The sequence below is a fragment of the Peromyscus californicus genome, unplaced genomic scaffold (assembly GCF_007827085.1).
Source record: "Peromyscus californicus insignis strain IS unplaced genomic scaffold, ASM782708v3 Scaffold_2__1_contigs__length_46816999, whole genome shotgun sequence".
Taxonomy (NCBI): Eukaryota; Metazoa; Chordata; class Mammalia; order Rodentia; family Cricetidae; genus Peromyscus; species Peromyscus californicus.
Window position 1 is genome coordinate 45,970,787 of NW_026294540.1, and position 19,071 is coordinate 45,989,857.

Genomic DNA, 19,071 nt, shown 5'->3' on the forward strand with positions numbered 1-19,071 from the left:
ATGATGAGTGACCCCATGGAAGCAAGCGAGAAGCAGCAGCCAGGCCTCCTAGGTGACACACGGATGGGGTGGGTGGCAGCTTGGGTCTCAGAGTGGTCACCTCTGGCCTCCGCACACAGTCACACAAGTGTGCACACATATATACACACTGTGGGCGTGTGTGTGTGTGTGTGTGTGTGTGTGTGTGTGTGTGTGTGTGTGTTCTTTAGCTATGGAGTTGTGGAGACACGAAGCCAAGAAGATGCAGAAGTATTTTCTAAGAGTCTTGGATCCTGGAGAATTAGACATTTCTCTGGGTTCCTGGAATCTAACGGCTCAGGCCTAGAGACTAGACCCTGACCTCCAGTGCACCAGAAAGGTGAAGGCTGGAACCCGAACTGCTGTTTTCTTGGCACAGGTGATTGGTGGCCTTGTTTTGAAATACCTGCCTCTCCCACAGGGTGGCTGAGCCACAACCAAGGCTGCCTGGTACTGCATCTCCTCTCTGTCCTGCTCCTGACTGGGCTGCTGGTCGCTGTTCTTGTTCAAGGTCAGGCGGGAACAGGCATTTCCAGCTCTGTGGTATGGCCCACTGGCCGTGGCAGCGGGATCTGGGAGTGAAAAGAGGGAAATGTTGAGAGTGGGCCACACTGAGGCCTATAGGGGCTTCCCACACTGGAGCAGAAGTGTGTCGGGAGGTGGGGGGTATGGGTAGGAGAAGGGCCTGGGTCCATTTCTTGTGGTTCGGTCATCTATGTGTCATTTTCTTCTTTTTAAATGTGATGAGAGGTGTTCTGCTGCAGCAATCCAGTGCAGGTCATAACACACAATGAGTATTTGTACAATTTTAGTTTCTGGATTCTTTTGGTGCAGGTTTCAAGGGCCCCAGCTCCCCAGGATATGAGAAAATCTATAAGCAGCTGCTGCAACTGAAGGGTGGATTGGGTAAGTGACCAGAAATCAGGCCTCCAAGGACCTGAGAAGGTCTCCTTGTGAACACACTATGTTTGAGGCATTGACCCTCTCCAGGCCTCAGTTTCCACTTCTGTGGGGACTTGATGTCTCAGTGGGTAAAGTGCTTGCTATACAGAATCTGAGTTTGAGCCACAGAAGCTATGTTTTTAAATAAAAAGGTATGGGGATGCATGTTTCTACCTCCAGCACTGGGGAAATGGAGGGGGATTCCCTCAGACTCACTGGCCAGCCAGCTTAGTGCACTTATACACCTTTACACACACAAATGCATGTACACACAATAGGCAAACAAATTAATTAATAGGAACACAGGGCAACAGCCAGGGAATGGTTTTGTGGTCTCAGGGGTGACACACATAGTAGGCAGTCAGTACTCACAGAGGTCATACACATCAGCAGCACTCAATGTTTCCAGCACTGTGTATGCAGTAGGCACTCAGTGTTCACGTTGGTCATGGGCACAGTAGTCAAGATAGTCTCCTGGGCTCTGTTTCGATCTCTTAAGTTCCTACTTCACCCAGGATGCAGTGTCAAGTGAGGGAGGACCCTGACTCTGGAAGGCTGGAGCAAATGCAGGATCATGGGCATCCAATTGTGGGTCCCTCCTGATCTACCCTCCCCCAATAGACAGCATTTGCCGTCCTTGCCCCTGGGAGTGGACATTCTTCCATGGAAAGTGTTACTTCTTCTCCAAGTCCCGGCGTAACTGGAATGATTCCATCACTGCCTGCCTGGAAGTGGAGGCCCAACTAGTCATCATTGAGAGTGATGAAGAACAGGTATGCCTGATGGGCTTCCTCACCCTGGGACAGGGCGTTGACTGAGTGTGGAAGCCATGGTTGGCCAGAAAGTGCTTCTGGTTGGGGTCTGCTTACTGCACTAGGAAAGGGAGAGAAGATGTGGGACTGAGGGTCCCTGGCACCCTCTGAGTGGACACACCAAGTCTGAACACACTTGAATGCATCAGAAAACCTAAAGTAAGAGTCGTCAGTCATAGCTTCTCTTACTACTGCTGTGCTCATACCCTGACAAAAGCAATTTAAGGGGGCTGGAGGGATTGCCCGGTGCTTAAGAGTACTTGCTGCTCCTATGAGGATCCTAGTTCAGTTTCTGACACCCATGTGGACCATCCATGACCACCTCTAACTCTAGCTCCAAGGGATCCGATGCCCTGTTCTGGCCTCTGTGGGTACCTGCACTCACGTGTGCACCTACCCACACATGGACACATATACATAATACAAAAAATAAAATAAAACTTTTTAGAAGCAACTTAAGGAAAGATGGATATCTTGGCCACAGTTCTGTGCTACAGTTTGTCATGGCTGGGGAGTCACATCCACAGGAGCTTGAAGGAGTCAGCCACATAGTATCCACAAGTCAAGATGCAGAGTGACAACCACTGGTGCTCAGCTCACTTTCCCCATTTCCCCAGCCCAGGACCCTCGATCAGGGAATGGTTCTGTGAACAGTTAAAATGAGTCTTCCCACTTCAGTTTATCTACATAATACCTGACAGGTGTGTCGGGAGCCTATCTCTTACGTGGATCTCTGTTCTGTCAGTTAAAACAATCACATTGTCCCAACTGGCATGCTAGCCAGGAGACAGGAAATTGTTCCCTTGGTAGGAAAATATTCAAGTGTATACTTTTTGTCAGTGTAAATTATGCAATTGTGTACACATGGAGCATCACTCGACACAGAGCTAAAAGGTGCTGCACACTGCTAGCCATCCTGAACACATTAAACCTTATGGGCGAGTTTGTGTGGGTGTGCTCATCACAGATACTGGCAATGCTTTCAGGAACATGTGTGCAGACTCCTGCTGTGGAAAAACTGCAAGTCAGACTTCATTAGGCCGTAAGATACAGGTGTGTGGGGGACTCAGGCTCCAGAGCACGTGTCAGGGGCTTCTCTCAGGTGTGAGTCAATGCCCCTGGGGAGCCACAGGTGGAACACTGGGAATGAAGTAGAAAGTTCCTGACTTCTGTCTTTTGCTTACAGACATTCCTGAGTGTGATTTCTAAGGATAAAGGATCTGCCTGGCTGGGTCTCTCTGACCTGAAAGAGGAAGGCTCATGGCAGTGGGTAGATGGCTCACCTATGGAAGACAGGTAGCCCTGGGATCATGGAGCCCCACAGAGAGTGGGTGGGGCTGTGAAACTGACCTCAGCTGTCCTCCAAGTCCTTGCCTCTCCCTCCCTCCCTCCCTCCCTCCCTCCCTCCCTCCCTCCCTCCCTTAGGCTTAAGTGTCCATGATATTCATTGAGTAGATGGGGGAGGGTTTTCATACCCACGTTATTGGGTCCTTTACATTCCACAATCAGAGTGGGCAGGAGCAGTTTGCAATTTGTTTGGATTGTTTAAGTATAGTGTGTTAAATAATTGGGGAGGGGCAAACCTCAGACAATAAAGTGTCGGCTTTGCAAGAATGAGAACCTGAGTTTCCTCCCCCAGAACCTTTAACACCAGCAGGGTTACTTGAGAATGATGAGGGCTGGTCATGAGGCAGGAAGTGAAGGAGATTATATCAAGAGACTCTGGGAAAAGTGTTCACCACACAATTATGAAGATCTGAGTTCAGATCTCCAACATCCACATTAAAAAAAATGGTGTGGTGACATGTACATGTAGTACTAGTGCTGGGGAGGCAAAGACAGAACAGCTCCTAGAGCCTACGGGGCAGCTAGTTCAGTTTCATTGTGAACGTCAGGTTCAGTTAGAGACCCTTTCTTTAATAATATGAGGTGGAGGCTGGTGAGCTGGCTCATTCAGTAAAGTGCCTGACATGCAAGCATGAGGGCCTTGGTGTAGATTCCCAGCACCCACAAAAACCAAGGTGATAGCAAGCATCTGTCATCCTAGCACTGAGGACAGAGACAGACAGAAACCAGGAGTCACTGACCAGCTCACCAGAACTGGCAATCAGTGACCTCAGGCTCAGCAAGGGACCCTGTTTCAAAATACAAAGTGCATCCTGATGTGGTGGCTCACACCTTTAATTCCTGCACTCAGGAGGCAGAGGCAGGCAGATCTGTGAGATCCAGGCCAGCCTGGTCTACAGAGCGAGTTCCAGGCCAGGCTACAAAGCTACACAGAGAAACCCTGCCTCAAAACAAACAAACAAACAAACAAAAATACAGCTTGTCATACTTAAAGATCCATGATGTCATGTGAGCTACAAAGGAACTGCCTCATACCATGAAAAACATGAAAAGAAACAGGTGGAAGGAAGGAGGCCAAGGCCGTTCTCTTGATGTCCATGGAAAGAAACATGGGAGATTATAAACCAGGCTAGTTTGGAATGTCAGTGGGCTCTGAGATGTCATAATGTTCCATTTTCAGTATGAGGCATGATAGAGATCATCAAAGAATCACAGATAAGGAGGAAACACTGGACCCCAGATTTCCACAGCTGGCACTTGCATGTCAGGAGATTTCAGTTTAGATTAGGGTTGGAGAGTGACAGGAAGCTGCTATGTGACTCAGTCCATGTGACAGGGATGGTGGGGAGGGAATCTCAAGTCCCAGGGTATTTGTTAGACAAGGTTTTGTGTCCTGACTCAATAGAATGGGGGAATTTGAGAAGGAGGCTATACTAGATGCTGGGAAGAATGTTCCCTGCTGAAGAACTTAGTCATTGAGGAATAAAGGGGGACAGAAAAATGCAGTAAGGAATATTAAAAAAAAAAAAAACCACTGCTTTGCATCAAATCTGCATGGGAGATTTTTTTGCCCTTTGTCCAGTTGACACACGATTCTGCAAAACCTAAGATAAAACGGCATCAATTTCACAATTTGAAGTCTCTTGATTCTGTATTGTAGAATAAGGGTTTCTCACACAAATAGTTTAAGCATGCCATCAGGTTCTGGGTGAGGTATGGCTGCAATATGCACATGGGATGGATGTGAGTGCATTCTAGTGTCAGAAGTTAGATATAGTGACAGTATAGGCTGGGACAGAAGCTCATGTTGTTTGGGGATTCTCAGTTTCAGAAAATATTGGTTAAAAGGGGAGCCTAACAACATGGGCAATGAAGACTGTGCAGAAATTTCAAGTACTGGATGGAATGATAACACATGTTCCTTTGCGAAATTGTGGATCTGCAAGAAGCCTGCATCTCCCTGCTCTAGGTGAAATCTGCCCACCTCCATGGCCATTGTTTGTCCAACCTATTTATCACTTAGTCAAATTTGAAGTACATTCATTTCAGTTCCTTCTGCCTTTCTGTGGATACTGGGCTCTTAACAATAGATCTGGATTCTACTTTTCCACACACCTTGTCCCCAGGGGCTTGGGCCACTGCTCTGTCCTCTCCAGTGCCTGCAGTTTCTTTGGTTGAGACTATGGTTCTGACCCATATTTTCAGCTTTCTTCCTGGAGAAAATTCTGGGTTGATCACCATTTTGTTGGTCTGACTGAGATTGTCCCCCAGAGGCTTGCCTATTTGAACACTTGGTCTCCAGTAGGTGGTGCTGTTTGAGGAGTTGATGGAACTTCAGCAGCTGGACCCTTGCTAGAGAAAGCACATCATTAGGGGTGTGTTTTGGAGTTTATATTCTCACCTCATCTGCTGTTCTCACTCTGTGTCTTGTGTCTGGATGAAAGTGTGATCAGCCAGCTTCCTGTTCCCGATGCCATGCTTTACCTTTCCCTGCCTGTTGCTATGTCTCTACAACCATGATGAACTCTATCTCTTAGGAGCAATAAGCCAAAATAAACCTTTCCATCCCTATATTGCTTTCTGTCTGGGTATTTTTATCATGGCAACAGAAAAGTATGTCAGTCAGATCCAACGCTTAAGATGAGATGAGAATCAGCACAAAGGGATCAGGTGTATTGAGCATCTGGCTTCCTGGAACAGGCAAGGCTATCACCATCTAAGGTTCATCTTGGGAAACCCAAGTATGCTAATGTCTTCATTAGGAGAGGAAGAGGTACAGGGAGAGCATAAGCAGTAAAGCTATCTCCTGAGTGAACCATTCTTATCTACAGCATATGTCTCCTTTATCCTCCTACCTGGAGTGTTGAAGTTTATCCTGACCTATAACACAGTTCAGTTTTCTTCAAACAGACATGTTACTTTTCAGAAAGTTAAACCTGGCAGCCACTTTCAAGCTTCTCATAGGTTATGTCTAGGAAGAGATTGGATTGGGATGGGCGGGCATTAAGAAAGCATTCTTACAATGAACAGCAGTAATTTCAGAGACTGGTGGCTGTTCATGATGCTGAGAATGAGTGATAGTTGTGACCTCAGCACTAAACAAGACATATAGACATCTTCCTCTAAGGCCAGGCAACATTCTGGAAGAGGGTACAGAGAGCATGTAAGAGACTGAAGGTGGAGTCAAGGGCTGCAAATGCCATTCTCTAGGATCCACACAACTATTGCAATCACTAACTCACAACAGCAGTTGCCTGCCCTGGACCCATGCAAGACTTGCCCTATCAGTCAAGTAATGGTCAGGTGCTATCAGGGCCCAATCCATGACCTTGGAACAGCTGTTAAGAGGTTCTGAGAGAGGAAGTCATTGTCCTTGGTTATGTACTCCCTGCTGAGCCCACCAGTTTCCAGTGAAGAGCACCAGCTCCGGGGTCATACACATGACCCTGGATAGATTCAGTAGGTCACAAACAGAATAAACAGATGTGGGCATGGGTGAGGTTCGTTGGAGGGTAGGAAGTATGTAGCTAGATTTTTTTCTGGTCCTGCCTGGCCCACGGTCAGGACAAATTTCTCTCACCCGCCAGTTCCGCAGCTGTTCAGACCCAACCAAGTCAACACACAGAGACTTACATTATTTACAAACTGTATGGCCATGGCAGGCTTCTTGTTATCTAGTTCTTGTATCTTAAATTAGCTCATATCTTTTTGTCTATAAGTTGCCACACAGCTCGTGACTTTCTGGTACTTTACATCTCGCTTGTCCTGGTGGCTGCTGGCAGCATCTCTCTGCCTCAGCCTTCCACTTCCCAGAATTCTCCTCTCTCCTTGTCCCACCTATACTTCCTGCCTGGCTACTGGCCAATCAGTGTTTTATTTATTAACCAGTCAGAGCAACACATTTAACATACAGACCATCCCACGGCACTAGTGGACAGAGGTGTTAGGGAGATGAACGAGGCTAAGGATCAGAGTGTGTCAGTATGCACTTTATACATGTGGGGAATTGTTTAAGAACAAATTTAATTAATAGTTAGAAGCCACTAGGGACTGGAGAGATGACTCAGTGGCTAAGAGCTTTTATTCCTCTTGAAGAGGACCTAGCTTCAGTTTCAAGCACCCACATTGGGTGGCCCCAAGTGACCTGTAACTCCAGTTCTGGGAGGTGTAACACTCTCTTCTGATGGTGGCAAGCATCCATGTCATGTGGTGCTCATAAACTCATGCAGGCACACATGTTTACACATGAATAGGAAGGGAGGGAGGGAGAAAGGAAGAAAGACACCAGATATTTTAGGCTCTGAAGGTCCAAAGAGACATTTTTTGGTAGTGAGCATTTTAATGATTTAGGCCTTGAGTTATTTCAATTTGTCACCTTAGAAATAAAATTCCTGGGAGCCTTTTCTTTCCTTTTCAGATTACTTGAGTCTCCCTGGTCCACAGTATCAACTGTGGAGGCTGGTTCTCTGTGTTCAGAAATCCCACTGCCACTGTTAAAAGGCTCTAACTTGGGGCCAGTGTTCCCAGAATTCCCTCCACACAGTATGAAAAAATGTCCACTGCTCCTCATTGGACACCAATGACAAACTAAAATAGAGCTCCACAAAAGTGTAACTTTAGGGTCAGTGAGTTTGTTGGGCTCACTTACATAGCATGGGTGAAGGGTTATCCACAGGAGTGTAGGTGACCTCACGGCAGCTGCAACACTGGAAAGTCTCACCCCATCATGGCTGATGGTTTCCCCACAACTGCATAGGCAGACTTCTCTCTTCAGTCAACCTCCCACTGTCCAGAATCTACTGAGACTTTTAGTCTGCATGCAGTTAGGGCTGCAATGGACTAAGAGGTATGGTTAGAAGCTCCTGAATCCCATGCATGAGCCCAGTGACTTCCCCAACCCTTCCATCTAGGAGAGAATGTCAACAGTCAACAGACTTGAACTTGAGGGTCTCTCTTGAGTAGTTACATCTGTTCTGATGAAGGTAGCAGCTGTTACACTCTGAGGATGGCATTACAGAACCCTCAGGAGCCAATTCCTGTGCTGACATAGGTCTTCTCCATGGCACATGGATTTTAAATAGACAAGAATATTCATAGCATAAAATCCCATGTCTGACAATAGCAGTGAATCCTTAGTTCATTTCTACTGATGTGATAAATATACCCTGACAAAGGTAATGTACCAGAGGGGAATTCATCTTAACTACAACTCCAGATTTTAGTCTATCACTTGATAGAAGTCAGAGCAGCTTTAAGCAGTTAGTTACATCTGCTGTCAAGAGCTAAGAGAATGAACACTTGCTTGCTAACGATTTGGATCACTTATTTCTCCATTCTTACATTTCAGGACAAATCAGGGAATGATGCTACCCACAGTGGGCAGGTCTAACCACTCAATTAACACAGTGAAGAATTTATCCCACATACATCTCTTGCAGGTTAACCTGAGTTAACAGTCTCTCACAAGGTATTTTCTCCAAATGATATTAGAGGTGCCAACCAGACTAAACCACCACTGCAAATTAAATATTAAAACCAGGAATTACTTTGGCTGAACACAAGAGTGACTATAACTCATCATGCCTGAGAACAATATTAAACCAAGGCAGTAAGCTTAAATCAGAGAGGATGCCATTTCTGCAAAGGCTGGGGCTGTTTTTGGCCCATCCCTATTTCAGTGGAGGAGACAGAGCAAGGCAGCTTAAGTCTGCATGTTATTGGCTTCATTAAAGGCTTCTAGAGGGTGGAAAAACAGCATGAGCAAGAGCACTTGCTGCCAAGCATGAGGACTTGAGTTCAAATCTCCAAAACCATGAAAAAAAACCCAATATCAACAGATATATGGCTGCAGACCTGTGGGGGTGGGGACAGGAGGATCACTGGGGCTTGCTGACTGACACTCTAGCTCCAGATTCAGAGAGAGACTTTGTATCAGGGAATAAGGTGGAGAATGATAGAAGAGGAGACCTGAAGTCCTCTGGCCTCTGTTCATGCACACACATGCAGATGTACCCTCACACACATAGATGTACAGTACAAATGCATATATCCATGTGAGCATGTACACACACACACACACACACACACACACACACACACACACACACACACACTTCCAATAGTCTACCACCGGCACACTGTATCTTCGTGTTGCCAACATCAAACCTTCCTGAAATTCATGGATGGTCTGATGTGCACCATGATGTGCCAGATGCCCAGAATCTTCCTCTAATTCTTCCAGTGCTGCTATCCAGGTCCCCCCATTTTTCTTCCTGTGGGAGAAGTATACTTAGGAAATGAGGAACACGGATGACAGATAGAATCCATGATCTTCAGCAGTTCTGGGCACTGAGAACAGTAGCAAATGTGAGCAACTCCAAGGAAGCAATTGTGCTGTCCAACCTGGAGGAGGCTCAGTTGAGCCTCTGAGCATCTTGTGGAGGTGGGGAGAGCATCTCAGGTTTCAGCATGCTGAGGATGCCATTTGTGCTCTTTCCGTTCAGAGGAGAAGGTGATGACCAAAGACACTAGATACTCCATCTAAGAAATATATTATTCAAGCAGTATCTGTGTTCAATAGCTTTGCAAAGAGAGCAGTATCTGGGTCTGAGGAGATGGGGACACCTCCTCTCAGACCCTGTTACTGGCAATGTAAATTAGTGAAGCCACAGAGGAAATCAGTATGGAGATGCTTCAAAACACCCAAAGTAGAAGCACTATATGATCTAGCAGTGAGTGAAGGTATGTACCTGAAGGGATGGAATAGATGCAGAAGAGATCTGTGCACGCATACCTAATGATGTACTCATAACAAGAGCCTGAGTACTTCCATGAAGAGATTAAGGACTTACAAAATAGGTGTGTGTGTGTTTGTGTGTGTGTGTATCACTCCATCATCAAGAAGCATTACATTATATACTTTTCAGAAAAAATGAGTTGTGTCTTGGTATCATCATATAAAGAGAAGAAATTATATAATAATGGAGAAATAGAAAAGGTAGAACAGATATGTTTTGATGTAAAGACACACACACAATAGGCTCTTCTACACATACACTCAGAGAGAAACACAAAATCATCTCTACTATAGAACACACAAAATACAGTTTTCTCAAGAACATGAGCATCATCCAGGAAGACTGACCATCTTAAATGGCACAAAATATGTCAATACATTTAAGGCTATAAAATGTGTTTGTTCATCTACTGAAATAGACCAACTAGAAATCAATTATGAATGTGATTCTCCAGCACTTGCAAATTAAACAATGTACTTTCTTTAAATTTCTTATTACTTTTTTTAGTGTGTGTGTGTGTGTGTGTGTGTGTGTGTGTGTGTGTGTGTGTGTGTGTCTGTGTGTGTGTGTCTGTATGCATGATGGTGTGCATGCATGATGGTGTGGATGAAGAGCCCAAAGGACAACTTGTAGGAGTTGATTATGTCCTACTACCATGTAGATTCTGGAGTGGAAATCAGTATCAGGTAGGAGGGCAGGCATGTTTATCTATAATGGTTTTTGTTATCAACTTAACACAAACTAGAGTCACCTGGGAAAAAGAAAACTCAATTAAAGAATTGTCTCATTAGATAGGCCTGGGAGGACCTGTCTTTACTGGTGATGGATGTGGGAGAGGCCACCCCACTGGGAATGGCACCATCCCTAGGCATGTGGTCCTGGGGTGTTAAGAAAACAAGCTGAGCATGAGCCACGAAGCAAGGCAATAGCGGTGCTCTTCCATGCTTCAAGATCCTGCCTTGAGTTCCTGCCTTGGCTTCCCTTGATGATAGACCAGCCAGAAAGAGGAAATAAACCTCCTTTCCCCAGCAGCTTTGGTCATTGTCTATCTCATCAACATGAAAGCTAACTAGAACATTTGCTGAGCCATCCTACCAAGCTCCGACAACATACTTCTACATGATCAAGAGTAAGCCTTGAGAAAATACTTGTAAGTAGTATATCATAGAAAAGGCTGGCCATCCAGTACTGCGAGAACTCAACAAGAAGAAAATGAGAATTCTAACCTTAAGAGTTCTCAGGATCTCAAGTTTTTCCAACCCCAACTCAAAAACACAAAGAGAAAAGGTCATTGTGTGGAAGGAAACCAGATTATGTACTTCTCCATAACAATGGAGGTGTTTTCAGACTCAAATCCACAGGCCAGGTGCTTAAACACTAATCCTCAAGAGATGAAGAGCTAGAAGGAAGGACATGTTTACCCAAGAGGATATCCTTCTGAAGAGATGGGAAGGAATTACTGTCCTGGGTGTCACCCAGCCTTCTTCTGCTGTGACAGAACACCTTCAAAAGTCAACTTAAAGAAGATAAGTACATTTGCTTTCCAGATGTTCAGTCCTTGATGGTTCAGGCCTGCTGCTTCTGGGCTCTGGTGAAGCAGAACATCATGGCAGAGAGCATGCTGATCCCTCACAGAGCCAGAGTGGAGAATGTATAGACAGTTCTCTCTAGAGAATCAAAGCAACAGAATGATTTCTTAGATTGGCTTACATGGTAGGGCGTGGGTAGTGTTTTGATTCTGCCACTCCAGCTATATGACTGCACATGGGCAGTTCAGTAGCTAAGTAAGGGGTTTTACATCTTACATCATCCTTGCTCTGTGTGAATATGTAATAGGCTTGGCATGGTCACGCAATCTGGGAATGCGTGGTGTAGCTCTGTAAGCCCACCTGCACATGTGCAGCAGAATCCTTAAAAGCCGGACGCAGACTCCTCCCCTCTCTTCTGCTCTATGCCCCCCTTACTCTGTCTCTCTCTGCACATGTCTCTTCCCAGGCCTGGCCACTCCCTTCTGTCTCCCCCCTCCCCAACAATAAAGCTCTGATACTGGGTTTTGTCATGCCTCATGACCTTTTCACACTGTGAAAGAGCCGCATTTAAAACCAACATTAGTGCTGTGACAAAACAGGCTCTCTAGCGCTCTGCATCTGGGACCCTGTACCAAGGTTTCTTGATGTACTACTGCCTGTTTTTTTCATTTGCCCAGCTGGCAGGACTGTTCCGCACAACACACAGGCTAACCAGATTGGTGAGTTTTCCCTTTCTGATCCCTCGCCATTTCTCACAACTGTAGCCTAAGATATATTTCTCATGTCCAGCCCCTGAGTGGTCCTCGGGCTGGATACCATGACACATTCTCTCTTGATGAAGTAATGAATGCTGTCTGGACTCCTGGGGGGGGTCCTCAGGTACATATGTCCCCCCGGTCCTTGCCTCTTCCGTGATGACAAGTGGGGTAACTTGTGCTGTTAATTTGTACTGGTCCACAGATTACCTACCCTCAGGGATGCCTGGGATGGGAGTCCTGGATCCCATTTGTTATTTTAATTTTTTATTTTTTTCTCTCATCTGCAGTCATGGGACATAGAGACTTCCTCATCTTGGTCCCACTCCTCCTCTGATAAATGCCTTAAATATCCCCAGATACCAGTAAATTTGGCCGTGTAATGGCTGCTTGAACCCCGATATTTCACGGAAATTATCTAACTTCTGCCAGTAAACAGGCAAATGAAGAGAGTTACCTTATCCCCACACTTTTGCTTAAGCTCTGAACCCTCCCTTTCTGAGTCTTTCTCTCCTGCCCATGTGCATTCCTGAACCTAAGGAATCTCTGACTCTAAAGAACCTTCACCTACTGACCTCTGCTCTGTTCTCCCATAATGGGCGGGCCACTAAGCATGGACGGGTCTGGAAGCAGGCTAGGATACCTGCAAATAACTTTACAATCAGGACCCACATTGAGATCATAATAATCTGGATGGCTCTCTAGCCAGAGATCAGTTTACAGCCTGCCTCCTGGCAGGTATTCCTAAAGCTTTCCTCAAAGCAGTAAACTACCAAAAACAAAACAAAACAAACAAACAAACAAAAACCAACAACAACAAAACTAAACAAAACACCCCAACAAACAAACAAACAACAACAAAACCATAATTTAAGACATGGAATAAAATCTGTCTCTTGTCTCCCAGAGCTTCCTGACATCAGGGCTAAACTTAAGCATCTGGAGAGCAAGGCTCCCGACCCCACAGGCGGAAGTTTCTGTAGCTTGAGTTTTCCTGACTGGCCCACAGTCAGGACAAATCTCTTACACCCGCCAGTCCCACAGCCACTCAAACCCGACCAAATAAACACAGAGACTTATATTGGTTACAAACTGTATGGCCGTGGCAGGCTTCTTGCTAACTGTTCTTACAGCTTAAATTAATCCATTTCCATTAATCTATACCTTGCCACATGGCTCATGGCTTACCGGCATCTTTACATGCTGTTTCTCATCATGGCGGCTGGCAGTGTCTCTCTCACTCAGCCTTCCACTTCCCAGCTCTATTCTCCTCTTTGTCCCGCCTATACTTCCTGCCTGGCCACGGGCCAATCAGTGATTTATTTATTGACCAATCAGCAACATATTTGACATACAGACCACCCCACAGCACTTCCCCTTTTCTTTTCTTAAAAAGGAAGGTTTTAGCCAGATATTGGTGAAATTATTAAGGCCACTCCACGTAGTTAAAAGGAGATTTATTTAATGGCGTAACTTACAAATTAAGGAATAGGTCGGTCGCGGAGTCTGGGGAAGGTGTATCACAGTCCAGCGGTGTTCTCTGGAGCTCTGCTCGGTCCACCTCCACTATCCAGGGTCCCGCAACAGAGAGAGCGCCCGCCGATCCAGTTCTCGGGTCCCCAGGCACCTCCCTTGGCCCCACCTTGTAGGCGTGACAGTTGCTGAAGTCTCAATGGGGGTTGGAACTTCCAGATCAAAGCTGGAATGGCTACCCACTACAAGTTTCAGCTGTAGCATTTAAGGTAGCATGGGAGAGATGAGAAAGCCTATGAACAGAACTGCCAAGTTCTGGCACACGCTATCTGAGTGGCTGCATAAAGGCTTCCAGGTCTCTGTTTTAAATGTGTGCTAGAGAAGGCCACCCATGCTTTCCTTACTCGTGCCCTGCCTTACTCATGCCATCAACTGAGCCCTGTTCAAAGTGCCACCTAGAGAGATAACCGGTCAGTCGACTGCCCTTGTGCACCTTGTGGCATGGGGACATCAAACAAAGGCCTGCAGCAGACCTCCTAGGCTTGGCTATGGGCTCACAGGGAACCCAGGATGCAGCATGGGGCGATCTGTTTGCTTCCTGTTGGACACTGAGCCACCCAATCAGTCCTGAGGGAGTTTTGGGGTCCCACCTCTCCTTCTCGTTTCCCTCTTGTTAGGGTAGGGGGACAGCCTTACCCACCTCACCAGACTTCATTGTACTTTTAGCGTTACTTAATGGGAAGAGATTTTCCAGCTAAGGTAGGAGCTTTTATTTCATTTGCTCCCTCCGTGTGCCTCACTCTAGACTGGTCAGGAGCGCTTCTCCTCCTCATGCCCAGTGACAGAGACAGGGCTCTGCTCTCTCTCAAGTTCCAGAGGACATCAGGATCCACTGCCTTGTCACCAATTCCAGAAAAATGAGGTCTTACCCCACAAACTTCTCTCTTCCTGGTTTTCTCTTCTAATTAACTACTCAGCTAATTGTTACAGGATCACCATAGAGCCGGAGTCCAAGGACCATTAAATATATACCCAGGTGGTAAAGGAACAGTAGCAATTAAAAGTTATTTACACCCCCAGACCCAAAAGTGTTTGGGATCTGCAAAAACAGACTTTAATGTAACAATTTATTACTTTTAAATGGTCTCAACAATTGATCACCTATGACTCCTGGATGCTAAACTAATATAGGAAATAGGTGCCTTAAAATAAAATAATCTGTCTCTGATAAAGCTTATCTCAGGTAAAAATTAAAAACATGTTCCAATCTCTCTCTCTCTCTCTCTCTCTCTCTCTCTCTCTCTCTCTCTCTCTCTCTCTAACTAACAGTAACCAATATAAGCAGAATACTAAACACTACAATGTCATGTCATGGTCACCAGCCCAAGACGTTCAGTTTTTCATGGTTGCTTCTTAATATGTTCAAAATTTCTCTGAGCTCCAGAGAATCCATCTGGACAGGTCAGCAAGCTCCAGAACCAGCTTGAATCCACCTGGACAGCACCTTGTCAGATGATTCCCAAAGCAGCAGATGATGCCAAGATGGCTGGCTATCTCAGAAGCAGCCCCCTTCACTACCCCCACAAGAGTCAACCAAAGCCCACTGAGTCAGCTGGAAGCAGTTTTTTCTGAGAGAAACGACACCCCTATTCCTGTTCACCCACTTTACTATAATAAGCAAAAAGCATGGAATGTTAGGATTCTGCCACTCTAGCTATACGACTGCACATGTGCAGTTCAGTAGCTGAGTAAGGGGTCTCGTGTCTTATGTGCTCTGTGTGCTGCATGATTATGTAGTGTGTGTGGCCTGGTCACACAATCTGCACATGTGTGGCGTAGCGCCATAAGCCCACATGCGCATGTGCAGGGGAATCCTTAAAAGCAGACATAGACTCCTTCCCTCTCTTCTGCTCTATTCCCCCCAACCCCCCCAATCTCTCTTTCTTTCTGCACGTGTCTCTTCCCAGGCCTGGTCACTCTTCTGTCTCCCCCCAACTCCTCCTGATAGAGCTCTGATACTGGGTTTTGTGCTGCTTCACAACATTTCCACATGGTAAAAGCACTGCATTTAAAACCAACAGGCAGTCCAACTCTGGCCATCTCCCACTAGAGAGACCTACAACCCAGTAGTTACTCAGTTTATGAGGCTGGGTATCTCACCTGTCCCTGCCTGGCACCAAAGGCCTGGATGATGCCTGGAAAGTCACTGGTTTTTAGCTCACTTTGGAAAACTGAAAAATATGGTTCAGCAAAGGAGTCAACAGAAGCAGCAACAGGGTAGCTGAACCTGCCAGCAAGAGTAAAGGCCAACTGAGAAAAAACGGGGGAAAAAGGGAAGGAATTTCCTTCTTCCAAGTCCTTTTACTAACAATATGTGACTGGACGTGTGTGTGTATGTGTGTGTGTGTGTGTGTGTGTGTGTGTGTGTGTGTGTGTGTGTGTGTGTGTATGTGTGTGTGTGTGTGTGTGTGTGTGTGAGAGAGAGAGAGAGAGAGAGAGAGAGGGAGAGAGAGAGAGAGAGAGAGAGAGAGAGAGAGAGAGAGAGAGAGAGAGAGAGAGAGAGAGAGAGAGAGAGAGAAAGAGAGAAAGAGAGAGATCCAAAACCCATGTATATCGGCAGTGACCTACTTCTTCCAAACGGGTCCAACTTGCAAATAATACATTCAAGTCTGAGCACAACAGTGGATGAACCTGTTGAGGAAGTGAAAACTCTCATGATCATCACTTCCCAAGGCCCCCCTTCTGCACTGTGATGCACTGAGGACTATGAAGGTTAGTTTTAATGGTCCACTTGACCCAGTCTAGAATTACATAGGAAGAGAGTCTCAAAGAAGGACTGTCAAGATCAGATGAGTCTGTGTGTAAATCTGTGGGGGGTTCTCTTAATCACCTCTATTGAGGTGGGTAGACCCAGCGCACAGTGGGAGACTCCATTCTCTAGGTAGGGGGTCCTGGAGTGCATAAGAGTGGAGGAGGGGAGCTGAACACAGACATGCATGCAGGAGTCCATTCCTCTCTGTTTCTGGACTATGGATGCTAGGTGGCCAGCTGTCTTTACAACTGGCCAGTGTGACTTTCCTGACAAGGTGGATGCAAACATTTTTTCATCCGCTTCTGTCAGAATATTTACAGCAGCAACAGGAAAAGAAACTAAAAAAGAGCAAGCCTTCCAGTATGAGACACCCAGGTGAACCTGATCCCCTCTCCTCTGCCAAGATTCTTAAAACACTCAGAAGAGGGGAGGGAAGACTGTTAAAATGGAGGGCAAGAGCAGACAGACACACCATGTGACAGGGTCACGTGGAGGGTTTATTAAGGGGGAGACAAGAGTTGAGAGAAGAGCAGAGAAGGGAGAAAGAGGGAATGATTGGGAGATGCGCAAGGGGAGGGGAATGGAAGAGAAGGGAGAGAGGGGGAGGGGAGAGGATGGGAGAGGGAAGAAATGATTGGTTGAGGTGCAACTTAATTCTTTCAATCCAGGAGAATGGAAGGTCTTTCTATTGTCCTAATCTTTGAATTTCTTATTCAGTGTTGTGAAATTGTCATTGTAGAGTTCTTTCTCTTCTTTGGTTATATGTATTTCTAGGTACTTACCTTTTTTTAAGTGACTTTGGAATATTTTTCCTGACTTCTTTCTTTGGGAATATGTTGTTAGTATATATGAAGTTTACTTTTTTTATATTGATTTTGTATCCTGCAATGTTACTACTATAAAGTAAGTCTAAGACTTTTCTAATAGATTCTATAGAGTCTTTTAAGTAAAGAATCATGTCAGGATAAGTTGATTTTTTATTTCCTACTTGTATTCATCTTGGATCGACCTCTTTTCTAATTGCTAAAGCTAAGATTTCAAACACTATATCAAAAAAGAAGTAGGATGGGAATCTTTGTTTTGTTCCTGATTTTATAGGAAATACTCTCAGTTTATCTCCATTTAATACAATACTGGCTATAGGTTTGTTTTATATTGCCTTTATTATTCTGAGGCATGCTCTGTCTTTTCCTAATGGCTCCATGACTTTTATCCTGCAGGAACATTGGATTTTGTCAAATACCTTTTCAACATTAATTGAGATTATTATGCAGTTTATGTCCTCAAGCTTATTTATACAATGTATTACATTTATTGATTACATAAACTAAATTAAACCAATCTTGCATTTTTTGGGGTGAAGCCTACTTGGTCATAATGTATAATGTTCTTGCTGTGTTCCTGAATTGGTTTTTCAAGTGTTTTGTTGAAAATTTTTTCATTTGTGTTCGTCAGAGAAACTGGTCTGTAATTTTCTTTTTTATTGTGTCTTTTCCTGGTACTAGACCAACACCAGCTTCATAGAATCAGTGTGACAGTGTTCTTGCCAGATGTGCCACACCTTTAATCCCAGCCCTCGGGAGGCAGAGGCAGGCGGATCTCTGAGTTCAAGGCCACCCTGGTCTACAAAGTGAGTTCTAGGACAGCCAGAGCTACACAGAGAAACACTGTCTCAAACCTTCTCCCCAAATTGGTAGTGTTCCTTCACCTGAGGAAAGAAATGATGAAGTAAGAGAAAAAGTCAGTGAACTTGAAAACAAAAAAATGAGACAGAAAATAAAACAACACACAAAAGAACTCAAAATGGACAGAGTTGGGACTTAACATGTGTGTTGCTTCATGAAAGGCATCCTGGGGCTGAAAAGATGGCTCAGCAGTTAAGAGTATATGCTGCTCTTGCAGAGAAATTGGGTCCATTCCAAGAACCCAGGTGAGGCAGTTCAAAATACCTTGTAACTCCAGCTACCAAGGATCTGATACCCTCTTCTGAACTCTGAATGCACTGTACTCATGTGGCATTCCTTCACACAAACACACACAACCCTCTGGCCTCCACTTGCACCCATGAATGTGATGCACATAGACTCATGCAGGCACACATACACTCAAATGAAAACAAAACTTCTATAAAATTTGTTTTAAAATGGTTTGAAAAGGAATGGGCCCCCATAGACTCATGTGTTTAAATGCTTGGCCCATAGGGAGTGGCACTGTTAGAAGGTATGGCCTTGTTGGAGGAAGTGTGTCACTGTGGGGGTGGGCTTTAAGGTCTCATACACTCAAGCTACACCCAGTGTGGCTCACAGTCTCCTTCTGCAGCCTGTGCAACAAGATGTAGAACTCTCAGCAATTTCTCCAGCACCATATCTGACCACGCACTGCCATGCTTCCTGTCATGCTGATAATGGACTAAACTTCTGAAACTGTAAGCCAGCCCCAGTTAAATGTTTTCCTTTACAAAAGTTTTCATGGTCATGGTGTCTCTTCACAGCAATAGAAACTCAAATAAGAACAAAAAATCAAAAGGTATCTTGGAATCAACATTGTGCAAAGGGGCTTGAGAACAGCCCTGCCCAGCATGACACC

At 45.3% G+C, this 19,071-nt stretch overlaps 1 protein-coding gene across 1 annotated transcript; it reads left to right on the forward strand.

Moving 5' to 3' along the window:
- LOC128120575 (CD209 antigen-like protein B) lies at window positions 1-5,217 on the forward strand. The gene is made up of 5 exons (XM_052754734.1): window positions 1-52; window positions 853-924; window positions 1,582-1,733; window positions 2,959-3,068; window positions 4,945-5,217. Exons 1-5 carry the CDS (start codon window positions 1-3, stop codon window positions 5,090-5,092), a joined length of 534 nt encoding a protein of 177 aa, XP_052610694.1. The 3' UTR covers window positions 5,093-5,217.
- The last annotated feature ends 13,854 nt before the right edge of the window (window positions 5,218-19,071 follow it).